The 13,652-nt window shown below is 37.6% G+C and overlaps 1 protein-coding gene across 9 annotated transcripts in view; it reads left to right on the top strand.

Annotated features, from left to right (window-relative positions):
• SLC4A4 (solute carrier family 4 member 4) overlaps positions 1-13,652 on the top strand; it is a 523,229-nt gene that overhangs the window by 445,815 nt on the left and 63,762 nt on the right. For all 9 annotated transcript variants that reach the window (XM_056803353.1, XM_007495656.3, XM_056803351.1 and 6 more), the window contains one exon: positions 6,466-6,536. In XM_056803353.1, coding sequence (XP_056659331.1) covers positions 6,466-6,536 — 71 coding nt within the window. The remainder of the gene's footprint in view (positions 1-6,465; positions 6,537-13,652) is intronic.

The following is a 13,652-nucleotide window of genomic DNA, read 5'->3' as shown; positions in this document are numbered from 1 at the left end:
AGGTGAGGGTTTCTAAAAAAAGAGAAAAAACAGTATGAAATACCTTATCAAACATTTTATTAAAATATAGATTGACTAGATCTGTAACATCCCTTTGATCTACCAGCTTAGTAACTGTCAGAAGAGGAAAGTTAGTGACTTTGATTCAACCCTTCTGGCTCTTGGAAATACTCTCTTCCTTTTCTTGATACAGGTTAGGTCTTGGCTGCACTGTAGGTGTTGCAGTAATTGTACTTTGCCCAAGAAAAGCCAAAACAAAAATGAATATTTTTGCATGAAAACAGAAGAGAGAGGGTCTGCCTCCCCCCTGCTCAGGGGGAGGTATGATTCCAAAATACAAAGGTCAGGGTCATTTAACCCAAAGTTTAATGGGAACCTGCCAGTGCTGAGATCCATGTTGGCTTCCTCAGTAGTTATGAATAAATGGACCCTGGGATTTACTAAAAGGCATGAAAATCCAGTAGGATTAAAGATTTAACGTGCACACAAAACCATCTAAGGCTTTCATCATCTCATCCATCACAGCAAGAAAAAGGTCAGGGGGCAGCTGGGTGGCTCAGTGGATTGAGAGTCAGGTTTAGAGACGGGAGGTTCTGGGTTAAAATCTGGCCTCAGACACTTCCTAGCTGTGTGACCCTGGGCAAGTCACTTCACCCCCATTGCCTAGCCCTTACCTCTCTTCTGCCTTGAAGCCAATACACAGTATTGACTCTAAGATGGAAGGTAAGGGTTTAAAATAAAAAGTCAGTCTGGTGTCAGACACATACCTAGGTGGTAGCTGTAGCTAAACTTCATTTATTTTCTTCTTTGGATAGAGGTGGAAAGGTGGAAATAAATGAAGATAATGACAATGGTTAGCATTTCAAAAAACACTTTAAGGTTTGCAAAGTGTTAGATGCATGTTAGCTCATTTGATTCTCTCAACAACCCTGGGAAGTGGGTGCTCTTATTATCATCCTAGTTTCATGTGAAAAAGATGGAGACTGAAAAAGGTTAACTGGCATTCCCAAAGTTATATAGTTAGCAAGCATCTGAGAGAGGATTTGAACTCAGGTCTTCTTGTTTCAGAGTCCAGCATTTTATCCACTACACCGTCTAACAAAAGTAGTATCTATAGTATCTGAAATACACATAAAAACAAATCAAAACCATCACATTTGTCCTTTACTTCTGAGAAGTACCTGATCTTTGTTTACCTGAGAACATGATATTGAGAAAGGAATGGATTTTATGCTTGGATTACAAGTGCCAATTTAATCTGGTTTTAGCTTCTTCTCTGACCTAAGTTATAGCTGGGCTTCCTTGTTCTAGTCAAGTCAGAAGCTTTGCTTGACTAGATTTTGAGTGGTCCTTCCTCGGCTTCCTTTGCACCAGAATGTTACACTAGGATGGAACCACTAAACTTAAGGGGCAGAATGAATGAGTTAGCATCATCTTGTCCTTCCAAGATGTTGTTGCCTAATAGACAGACCTCCCTGCGCAACATAGCCTGCCCTTTAGTCCTGACTCGGCATCTAAATAGAGGAGGGAGCCAATTGGAAAGTCTCTCTTTTGGACTTTTGGTCCCCTCTCCTTTAATATCTATCTTGGTTGGCAAGACTGGTCCATTGGTAATACAGAGTGCAAAGTCATTTATGGAACAGAAAACAACCTGGCCAATGAACTTTGACTCTTTTCATGAGTTCCTCAAAAGGTTAATGATTCCTTAGCTAACTTCTCCCTATAGAACTGTCTTGAAAACCTTAATATTTCTTGACAGGACACTGAAAAACTACCTTGGGAACGTAATAGAGTTGCAATTAGAGCCAGTACATTCTACAAAAAAAAAAACCCAAAAACCAGAAGTCTTGTTTCTCATCCTAATACACCCTCTGAGTTAAAGAATTCAATCAATTAGTTCATAATATTTAAATTGGCTAATGGCATGTTTTTTCAGCACCAGGATAGCATCTTGACAGACAGAGGTCACCATCCTGCAGCCTGGGAAATCATTTTTATAGGCATGGAAATGGAGGCCCTTCCATCATGGGTGAAACACTAGTTAGTCATTTGGAGAGACAGCTCCTTTCTCATTTCACTGAACACTTTCTTGGTAGAAAAGGTTTATGCAAAGCCCCATCGATGGGTGCCATTTTCCCTCGATGCAATATAGTCTTATGCACATAATTCCTCTACATGCCCAGGACTTAGAGGTGGGGAAAAGATGATTTTTTTCATAGAATGAGAGAAGCAACAGCTTTCTTCAAAAGGATTTTGTTTTTGGTGCAGATTTGAGCTTAAAGTCATCAATGTAGGGAGTGTGGGAGCTCTCAATGTCCTTGGCAGATCTCTAAGATCCAAGGTTAAGCCAGATTTCATCTTGGCTTCATGATATTCTACATCATCAGATAGGGCAAAATTAATAATAAGAAGAATAAAATCAGAAGCAGGTAGGTAGTACTCTGGATAACCAGGAATCAGGAAGACCCGAGTTCAAATTTAGCCTTAGACACTCACTAGCTTAATCTCAGTAAGGGTCTTAATCTCTATCTGCCTGAATTTCCTTATTTGTAAAATTGGACTAAGAATAATAGTGCCCCCTCTCAGGGTTGATGAGAGAATTAAATGAAATAACATTTCTGAAGTACTTAACCTGGTACACGGCACATAGGAAATACTGTATAAGTGTTTGTTGTTGCCGTTATTTACTTAGGTAAACCAAAGAGCAAATTGAATAGAAAAAAGCAAAATAAAATTTCCCTATCTTAGATTGAGATGGTCATGGATGGCTTTTTCTTCTATGTTATTTCTCACCCCCCCAAAATCCTTTTATTAAAACTGATAGCATGATGGAAGTATTATTTATTACCTGTGAATAATTATTAACATAATCAGATATATACTATCCATGCAGTCTTGACTAAAGCAGGAATCCCAAGAACATTTGTAGTGGTATTTATTTTAGGAATTACTATTTAGTATTGTCTACTTTGGGCAGCTAGGTGGCACTGGGCCTGGAGTCAGAAGACCTGAGTTCAAATCTGACCCAGATGCTTATTAGCTGTGTGATCCTGGGTAAGTCACTTAACTTTGTCTCAGTTTTCTCATCTTTAATATGAACTGGAGAAAGAAATGGCAAACCACTCTGTATCTCTACTAAGAAAACCCCAAATGGGATCAAGAAAAGTCAGATATAACTATTTTTATTTATTTCTGACAATCCTCAGGCATCTATGCTATTTTACTGATGGAACAATTGTCTTTCCTCCCTAACTTTCTGAGTTATTTTAATGGTCTAGGAGCAGGGACTGAACATGTGATTTTAGAGTATAGAGAACTTTCATTTCAGGTGAGGGAACTCCCTTAACACGTACAACTTGGCTCCCTTTCTGTACCTCACAGTCTTAGAGAGAATCACCCAGGGCAGTGGTGTCAATCACAATAAAAATGTACCAAATGTATAAGGATTCCTACACATCTTGACTTAGAAAACCACATCTCTATATTCTCTTCACATCATCTATGTTCTGTTGTGTTCTTATTTATCTTGTTAAATATTTCCTACTTACCTGTTTCAGGGATGCATCTGGGACTTGGCCTGCCTTAATATACCCAGGTTTAAGTGATTTATTTCGTCAGAGTCACACAGACAGTCTGTGTCAGAGACAGGAATTGAACTCACTTTTGAGGCCAGCTCTTTATTCATGAGCCCTTCTGCCTCTCTATAGCAACGTGCCCCACAAATATTCACCTGTGTGTTCTAATTATTGAGTGGAGAGACTCATTCCAAATCACTCTTCACTTGCCCCAAATAACTACTCCTCTAGTAAACATGTGTTGAATGGGAAAATGGAGTGAGAAATTCGAATTTTATTACAACAGAACCATCTTGTCTTCATCCCTTCAAGTGTCAAGGATCTAGGTTATGAATTGAATAACCATTATGTTTCAAACTTGCCCTCTGATGACTTCTCAGTCAGCTCTTGGGATGCTGGATAGAGCACCATTGATCACTGATGCCAGGCTACGAGAAGCCTTGTCACTGACATCTCTTATGGAAGGAAGATACTCTGTTGTATATGCCAGATGAACTGTAGAACCAACCTCTTTCCTAGCTCGTATACACATTTATTTGACTCGCTTCTGCTTTCTTGTATCCCTTATCATGTAGAAAGAAATCATATCTAGTTTATTTTTTGAATTAAAAAAAAAACCCTTACCTTCCATCTTGGATCCAATCCACAGTATTGATTCCAAGGCAGAAGAGTGGTAAGGGCTAGGCAATTGAGGTTAAGTGACTTGCCCAGGGTCACACAGCTGGGAAGCATCTGAGAACAGATTTGAACCCAGAACCTCTCATCAATGGGCCTGACTCTCAATTCACTCAGCTACCTAGCTGCCCCCATATCTAATTTAAAAAAAGACAAAGGTCAGGACCTCATAAGTATATTTCCCTAATTGTGATGTCTTTCATTCCCACAGATGTATTTAAGATCAACAGAAATAACAAGTAGAAAGGAAGGATGTAAAAAAGGTGACAGATGCAACAATCCTATGAAAATTTTCTGGAATTAAATTTGGGAGCAAAGTGTTTCCAAAAGAGTAGAATTCCAAATCAGCACAGATAATATCAAGAGTATCTCAGATCACCCACCTCTCAGGGCAGATATATCCTAATGGTTCTTTGATTTTGTGTGCCAGGTAAAGAGGAAAAACTCAATGAAAATTTCTGGAATTCTCCAAATTCTCATTCTGTAGTGCTTTTTAAAGGATCTCAGATTTAGAGGTGGAAGGAACCTTAAAGGTCACCAAGGCTAAACTCTCACTTCAGAGATAGGGAAACTGAGGCACAGAAATTAAGTGACATCTCCAAGGTTGCATTGTAAGGTCTAAGGTAGAATTTGAACCTAAGTTCTCTGACTTCAGAGTGATTAAATGAGAATATATATATATGTAAAGTCCTTTGCACACTTAAAACCACTCCCAAAATAGTACTTGTTGTTAGTTTTATTGTTTTACTCAATGAGATAAAAGGCTAAGTTGTAAAAGTTTAAACTCCCAAATTAGAAAGTGAATAATTGTAATGGGCAGGACATAATCTGAATGGCAACTGAATTATGAGATCATCAGAAATATATGCTGATTTATAATACCAATTCCCAATTACCCAATGCTTATGGTTTGCACATCCTCTTCCTCACACAGTAGTGATACAGTGGGTATTCAGAGTTCAGATCCTAGCTTTGTGGTGTCAGTGCCTCAGTTTCCTCATCTGAGTCATTTGGATTAACTAATCTTCCAGCTCTGTATCTGTTCCCCTTTGAGGTAGGTAGTAAAATTCCCCTTATTTCACAGATGAGGAAACTGAGACCTAGGGAAGGAGAAGTGACTTATTCCTAAGTCAAAAGTATGAGATGGCAGCAAAAATGGGAATGTGATCTTAGGTTACATTGAGATACAGAGTGTCTAGGACTTGGGAAGAGATAATTCTGCTCTTCTCTGCACTAGTCAGACCGTATCTTTATTATATTCAATTCTGATTGCCATATTGTAGGAAGAACATTGTTTAAAGTGGAGAGTGTCCAATGAAGGACAACCGGGAAGGTCTTGGGGATGCATCATATGAGAATCTGTTGAAAGAAATGGAAAGCAGACTCACAAAGGATCTATTTACCTTAAAAGCATTTGATGACCATGTGTATGTAGAAAAGTAGGGAGAAGGAAGAGGGGAGAAGAAAGGGAAGAGAGTTATTATACTTGCTCCAGAGGGAACAATTATAAGCAATAGATGGAAGGTAGAAAAAGGTAAATTTGGACTTGAAGTCAGGAAAACAACTACTTAATAATCACAGCTATTCAGGATTCCCCCAGGAGGTTACTTCTCATTAGACATCAATGTGTAAAGGGGTAGATAACCACTTGTAATTCATGTTGCAGAAAGGATGCTTGTTTAGGTATAAACTAGACTAGATGGCCTCTGGCAATTCTTGGATTTCTTGGATAATTATACTTGGAGTCATCAGTTATTGTCTTCTAGGTTCTAGGTTCATGTGTGATTGTGTGAGAGACACAGAAACAGAGAGATAAAGGAAACATATAGAGACAAACTCAGAAGAGAGAGAAGAGGGAAAAAAGGAGAAAGAGAGTGATAAAGAAAGAGAATATTCATATTTTATCCAAAGCCACAGATACAATGAAGTGTTGACTCCACCCACTTACTTAAATGACTACCATTCTTTCTTTCTAAAAAAGAATTATCATATAAGAATATAGCAGTAAAAGATATTCAAAAATTAAGGAAACTTAATTGGATTATAAACTGCCTCCTTTATTTTGTTGCTATTGGTGAAAGCAAATTAAAAATTAAAAAAGAAATACTCTGCTCCTGATTTTTTTCATATGAAATTATTGTTTGCATTTGTTATTCTGGTGTTTCTGGTTTCTATTCTGGTGTTTCTGGTTTCTGATTTCTCCCTTGTCTTGCAGCCAATGAGTCGACTTTTGGTGATACGACCTCTTCTCCCATAGATTTATTGATGCCTACTGCTACTGTTATGGTGAGTGACAAATTGTCTCAATATTGGATATAGCCATTGCTACATTTGGGGTGTGCACACCACTCACCTCAAAGTACTCCTGATATCTCCACAAACAAAATAGGGGTTAGTCCAAGAGGACTTTCTTTCACTTCTTGGTTTTTTCAATTGGAGTAAATATTGACTCCAGCAATGTTTTCCAGAGATCTGCTTCCTCCTGACTCTCTCATCCTTTGGATGATGACCTTAGTATCTTTTCACATGGCAGCATGCCTGATGTCAGATGTGTGAGTGTGGGGCTGTCTCTCCTTTGTACTCACAGTTCAGATTCTATTTTGAATCTGTGCTGTGCCTTCCCTTGGGAGGGGGATGGTAGCAGAGCTCTTTCCATGGTCAGGAAGGACCAGTGACTCTGTCCTAAGATGTTCTTTCCCATGGCTTGTAACCAAGGAGCTCAAGGAAGCCTGAACCAAAATTTCACCCCCAAAACAAAAAGATTTGCATGGAAGGTCTCACACTGGAAGGAGGCTTTTGTTTTAGAGCAAAAGACTGTGGGCAGCAGAAAGCTCTGTTTCAGCTTCCCAATTATGTGCCTTCCACACAAAACATGACCTATTAGCACAGCACTGGCTCCCCATTCTTCATGGTACCCGCTTTCAGAAAATCCTAAATTGACATAGTGCCCATCTCTTAGGAGTCCGCAACACTATGGAGACACTTGGCAGTGAATACCCACAATAGCCTTCTGAAAAACTAGTTAATTTTCACATGATCATTCCATTGTTCTCTTCTTCCCTTTCTGCTCCTTCCCTTGACTTTTGGCTTCCTTGAATTTTCATTGATGTATATAATTAAGGTGGGGAGTGCTAGGAGAGAAAGAGCGAAGATTAGTTTATGCTTAGAAACCAGTTTATGATTTAAGTCACCAACATTAAGTGCCTACTATGTGCCAGGCACTTTGCTAAGTACTGGGAATACAACGAAAAACAAAAAGCAGCCTGTGCTTTCTAGGAGTTAAGAACCAACTGTGCAAACTGTAATCAACTATATACAAATTGGATGTGTATGGGCAGCTAAGTCTGGGCTAAGTCAGGTGTTCAAATCTGACCTCCTACACTTACTAGCTGGGTGACCCTGGGCAAATCACTTAACTCCTGTTTGCCTCAGGTTCCTCCATAAAATGGCAGTAGTAATAGCACTTAACTTCCAGGATTGATGTGAGGAATACATAAAATAAAGTGCATTCGTAGTAAGCATTATGTAAATGTTAATGATTATTATTATTATCATTATCTGTATGTGCACCCATATGGTAAGAAAGAGATTTTAAACAGTGGGATGCCATTGACATTAAGGGGAATTAGATAAGGCTTTAGGTAGAATGTAGGATTTAGGTCCAGACATGGAGGAAGCCAGGAAAGCTATCAGCCAGACACAATCTTTCTTAATTTTATTTTCTCTCTGTTGATTATGTCATTGTTGTCTTATAAATAGATTGCCTGTATGTATTTGCATGTTGTCTCCCCATTAAACTGAGCTTCTCAAGAGCAAAGCCTATCTTTTGTCTTTCTTTTTATCCTTTGGTGCTTATCACAATGACTAGTAAATAGTAGTTGCTTAATAAATGCTTATTGACTGAGATGGGAAAGGAGCAAATTCTGAGGATGGGGAACAACTTGTGAAGATTCATGGTGTCAAGAGATGGAGTGTTTTGTATGAGGAGCAGAAAGAAGGGCAATGCTACTTGATCCTTCCCACCTTGGTTGAATAGCTACCTGAAGTTCACTCTCCTGGTTGGGGGTCCCTAACCTGGAATAGCATTTCTTGAGAGAACCCAACCATACTCAGTTCACCCCAACTTGATTTTTGCTCTAGCCATCTATACCTCCTTTCTTTGTTTGTCAGCCTCTGGTTCCCTTTCCCCCTTGCTGTCCAGATTGTCTTCAAGTGTTATGTGTTTTCTTTCTCTCCCCTCCCCACTATAGGAGAGTTCTTTGATGGCAGAAACTGTCATTTTTGCTTGTACCTATATCTTTAGCCACTAGGTGACACAGGGGATAGAGTGTCAAGCTTGCAGTCAGGAAGATTTCTCTTCCTGAGTTCAAATCAGACCTTAGACATTTAATAGATATGACCCTGGGCAAATCACTTAATCCTGTTTGTCTCAGTTTCCTCATCTATAAAATGAGCTGGAGAAGGAAATGGCAAACTACCATATCTTTGCCAAGAAAATCCTAAATGAAGCCATGATGAGTTGGCATGTCTTAAAAAACCAACTGAACAACCAATATCCATAGCAGTTAGAGTAATGCCTGGCTCATAGTAAGCACTTATTAAAGATCTTATCTACCTTAGAAATGGAAGGGACTTCAGAGATATTTTTTTTCTAGCATAATACCGTCATTTTACTTATAATAAAACTTAGGCCCTCAGAGGGTTAAGTGACTTGCCTGAGATTAATGGAATCTTTTAGAACCAACACCAGAATCCATGTCCACAATTTTTTCAAGAGAGAGATAGATGAAAGGAAAAGAAGAATTTGTAATTTTAATGAAATTTTAAAAATTTACCAATGAATGTTTATGACATTGTGCTTGAAATTTTGAGTAAGAAATAGAAGGAGAAGTGACAAGGGATAGCCAGGCTTGAATGTAAGTCATAGAGTTCTCAGATTCTGATAATGAACTCTGTGTTTCTGTATCTTTTTTAATTTTATCACTATGTTCTGTGCCCTGTTAACCCTCTTCCCTCCTCTTCCTAGGGTTATTCCTGCCACTCTTCCTTTGTTACAATAAAATATAATATAGGTTGAATTAATAAAAAGTTTCTTCTTTCTGACCTCACCTGGATCTTCACTGCAGCAAAGCAGTCATTTTGATTCTCTTACTTTTTCCACCATGATTCTTTTCTCCTCAGGCTCCTATCTCCATTTTCCTTCCCAATAACCTGACTTCTCTCTTTATGGAGAAAGTTGTGGCCAATTGTTATTGACTTCTTTGTACCCTCAACCCTTTCTCTTTTCATCTTGTCCATGGCCTTACTCCTTTATCTGATATCTTTCCTTCTTCACTGATTCCTCTCCTTCTTCCTAAAAATGAGTTTATGTATCCCCATGCCAAAAGTATATTCCCTTGGCCCCTTTATCAGTTTTTCTTCATTGTCAAATTTCTCTGCTTCATTTTTCCTCACTACTTATGCAATTCTCAATATCCTACATCCTGATTCCCATCCACAACAAATACTGAAGCATCCAATGTCTTTTTATTCAGGCCTCACCCCCCTGGATCTGATGAGGTGACAATTTTAGCCACCCTATCCTCCTATGGTTTTCTTGAAACTGAACTTTCTTGATTCTTATACTCTATTTCTTTTGATGTCACCTCATCTGCTTCCTAGGGCAGATAGCTGAGGCAATATATAGAACACTGGCCCAGGAATCAGGAAGACCTGAGTTCATATCTGGTTTAAGATACTTTACTAACTGTATGACCCTGAGCAAGTCACTTAACTTTGTTTGCCTCAGTTTCCTCATATGTAAAATGATCTGGAGGAGGAAATGGCAAAACACTTCCAGTATCTATGCCAAGAAAATCGTAAATGGGGTCACAACGAGTTGGACAAAACTGAAATAACTTAACTCTGCTTCCAACTGCTGTAAGCATGAGTGACCTTGATCCTCTTTTTCTTTCTGTTCCCTTCTTGATGATTTCATCTACTTTCATGACTTTAGTTATTATTTCTTATGAGATAACTCTTGAATCATATTTCCACCTCCAGCCTTTATCCAGAGTCCTAGGACTAGATTTTCAACTTCCTGTTAGATATTGTACTGGTACAACTTACTCAAATGTCCTAGACTGAATTCATTAGCTATTACCCAAAACATTCCTTTCCCCCCCCCAAATTTTCCATTTATTTTTCTGATACCACCATCTTTTTACTCTGCCTGACTCATAACTGTAGAGTTACCTTTGACCCTTCCCTCTTTTAGACCTTTTAGACTTTTCCCTCCACTTTATCTAATCAGTTACCCAGTCTTATCCTATTGATCCTACCTTGGCAATATCTCTCATATCCAGGATTTTGTTTCTCTTCTCACTATAAACATATGAGTCAATGTCATTATTGTCCCTCACTGGAACTTTTGTAATAACTTTATAAAGGCTCTCCCTCTCTCTAGGCTAGTCTTTTTTTTTTGTTTGTTTGTTTCTTAGTAATTATTTTTATTTTATTTCCACCCAATTACATGTAAAAAGAGTTTCCAACATTTTTCAAGGAATATTGAGTATTGAATCTCTCCCTTCCTCCCTCCCTGCAAACCCCCACACCTGTTGAGATGGTAAACTATATTAAGTAGATTTTCATTTGCAATCATGTAAACATTTTTTCATATTAATACTTTTATGGAAGAAAACTTGAATGAAAACAATATTCAGAAAGAAAGTGAAAAAATTTGCTTTGGTCTGCATTCAGATTCCATCAGTTTTCTCTGGAAGCAGATTTTTTTTATAATGAGTCCTTTGATATTGCTTTAGATCATTTTATTGCTGAGAATAGCTAAGTTATTCATAGTTGTTTATTATATATTATTCCTGTCACTGTGTCACAGTGTAGTCCTGGTTCTACTTATTTCACTTTGTCAGTTAATGTAAACCTTTCCAGGTTTTCTGAGCTTCTCCTGGTTATTATTTCTTACAGCACAGTAGTATTCCATTATAGTCATATACATAGCTTACTCAGCCACTCTCCAATTGATGGGTATCCAATCACTTTCCAAATCGTTTCCTTCACAAAAACAGGTGCTTTAAATATTCTTGCACATAGATGTCGTTCCCTTTTTTGTTTTTTATCTCTTTGAGATACAAACTCTGTAATAGTATTGCTGAGTCAAAGGGTATGTGCTCTCTACAGTGATTGAATCAGTTCATAACTTCCTCAACAGTGAGTTAGTGTCTCAATTTCCCATCAAGTTTTGTCATTTTCATTTTCTGTCATAATATCCAATCTGATAGATGTGGAGAGGTACCTCACAGTTGTTTAATTTTCATTTCTCTAATTAATAGTGACTTAGAACATTTTTTCATGACTAGAGAGTTTTAATTATTTTGTCTGAGAACTGCCTATTCATATCCTTTGACTATCAGTTGAGAAATGATTGGTATTCTTATATATTAGACCCATTTCTCTATGTATTTGAAAAAGGAGGCCTTTTTTAGAGATACTTTAAAAATTCATACTATTTTGATTATAGTATATTACTTTTTATCCTATATCCCCTTGTTTAATTTCCTACCACTATATTCCCTTGGTTTGCTCTTTTGTTCTATCAGACCCTTCCCTTCTCTTATCCCCTCCCCTTCCTACATATCTGTAGGGTAAGATAGATTTCTATACCCTATTGATTGTCTTTGTCCTTCCCTTATTGAGTCAGTTCTTTTTTTAAATTGTATTTAATTAGTTAATTTAGAATATTTTTCCATGGTTACAAGATTCATGTCCTTTCCCTCCCCTCCCCTCAACCCCCTCTTGTAGCTGATGTGCAATTCTACTAGGTTTTACATGTATCATTGATCAAGACCTATTTCCATTTTATTAATATTTGCACTAGGGTGATCATTTAGAGTCTATATGCCCAATCATATCCCCATCAACCCATGTGATCAAGCAGTTTTGTTTTTCTTCTGTGTTTCTATTCCCACCGTTTTTCCTCTGAATGTAGATAGTGTTCTTTCTCATAAGTCCCTCAGAATTATTCTGGATCATTGCATTTCTACTAGTAGAGAAGTCCATTACATTTGATTGTACCACAGTGTATCAGCCTCTGTACAATATTCTCCTGGTTCTGTTCCTTTCACTCTGCATCAATTCCTGGAGGTCTTTCCAGTTCACATGAAATTCCTACAGTTCATCATTCCTTTTAGTACAATAGTATTCCATCATCAACATATACCACAATTTGTTCGGCGATTCCCCAATTGGAGGGTACCCCCTCACTTTCCAATTTTTTGCCACCACAAAGAGTGCAGCTATGAATATTCTTGTACAAGTCTTTTTCTTTATTATCTCTTTTGGGTAAAACCCAGCAGAGCTATGACTGGATCAAAGGTGAGCCACTTCTTTTAAAAGTAAGGTTCACAGTAAAGTTCTTCCTCCACTGTAAAAGTTCTTCCATGCTTCTTTTATATGAGATAATTTATCCCCTTCTATTTTTATCTTCCCTTTCTTCCCAATGCATTCCTCATTCTCATGTCTTAATTCTATTTTTTATGCCATCCTATCTTATTTAACTCACACCCTTCCCCTCTATGTACACTACTTCTAAATGTCCTATGATAAAGTTCTTTTGAGTTACAAGAATCATTTCCCCACTTGGGAATTTACACAGTTTAACCTTATTGAATGTCTTTTGATTTCTTATTCCTGTTTACCTTTATAGGCTTCTCTCAAATCTTGTATTTGAGAGCCAAAATTTCCATTTAGCACTGGTCTTTTGATTAGGAATGTTATTTCATTTCATCTTTTCTCTTGAAGGATTATACTCAGTTTTGCAGGGGAAGTGATTCTTGGTTGAAGTCCTAGCTCCTTTTCTCTCTGGAATATCATATTCTAGGTCCCATTATCCTTTAATGTAGAAACTGCCATTTTTTGTTTTATCCTGAATGTGGTGCCACAGTATTTGAATTGTTCCCTTTTGGCTACTTACAATATTTTCTCCTTGACCCAGAGCCCTAGAACTTAGTTATAACATTCCTGGGAGTTATCCTTTTGGGTTCTCTGGAGGTAATCAGAGGATTCATTCTTTTTTATCCTGTGGTATTAGAATATCAGGGCAGTTTTCCTTGATAATTTCTTTTTCTTTTTTTTTTTAACCCTTACCTTCCATCTTGGAATTAATGCTGTGTATTGGTTCTAAGGCAAAAGAGCAGTAAGGGCTAGAAAATGGGGGTTAAGTGATTTGTCCAGGATCACTTTCTTGATAATTTCTTGAAAGATAATATCTAAGCACTTTTTTTTATTATGATGATTGTCAATTAATCCAATAATTCTTAGATGATCTCTCCTGGCTTTATTTTCCAGGTCAATTGTTTTTTCAACAAGACACTTCATACTTTCTTCTATTTTTTTCTTTCTTTTGAG

The sequence above is a fragment of the Monodelphis domestica genome, chromosome 6, assembly GCF_027887165.1.
Source record: "Monodelphis domestica isolate mMonDom1 chromosome 6, mMonDom1.pri, whole genome shotgun sequence".
NCBI lineage: Eukaryota > Metazoa > Chordata > Mammalia > Didelphimorphia > Didelphidae > Monodelphis > Monodelphis domestica.
Note: the sequence above shows the minus strand (reverse complement) of the source record. Positions and strands in the feature narration are given on the sequence as shown.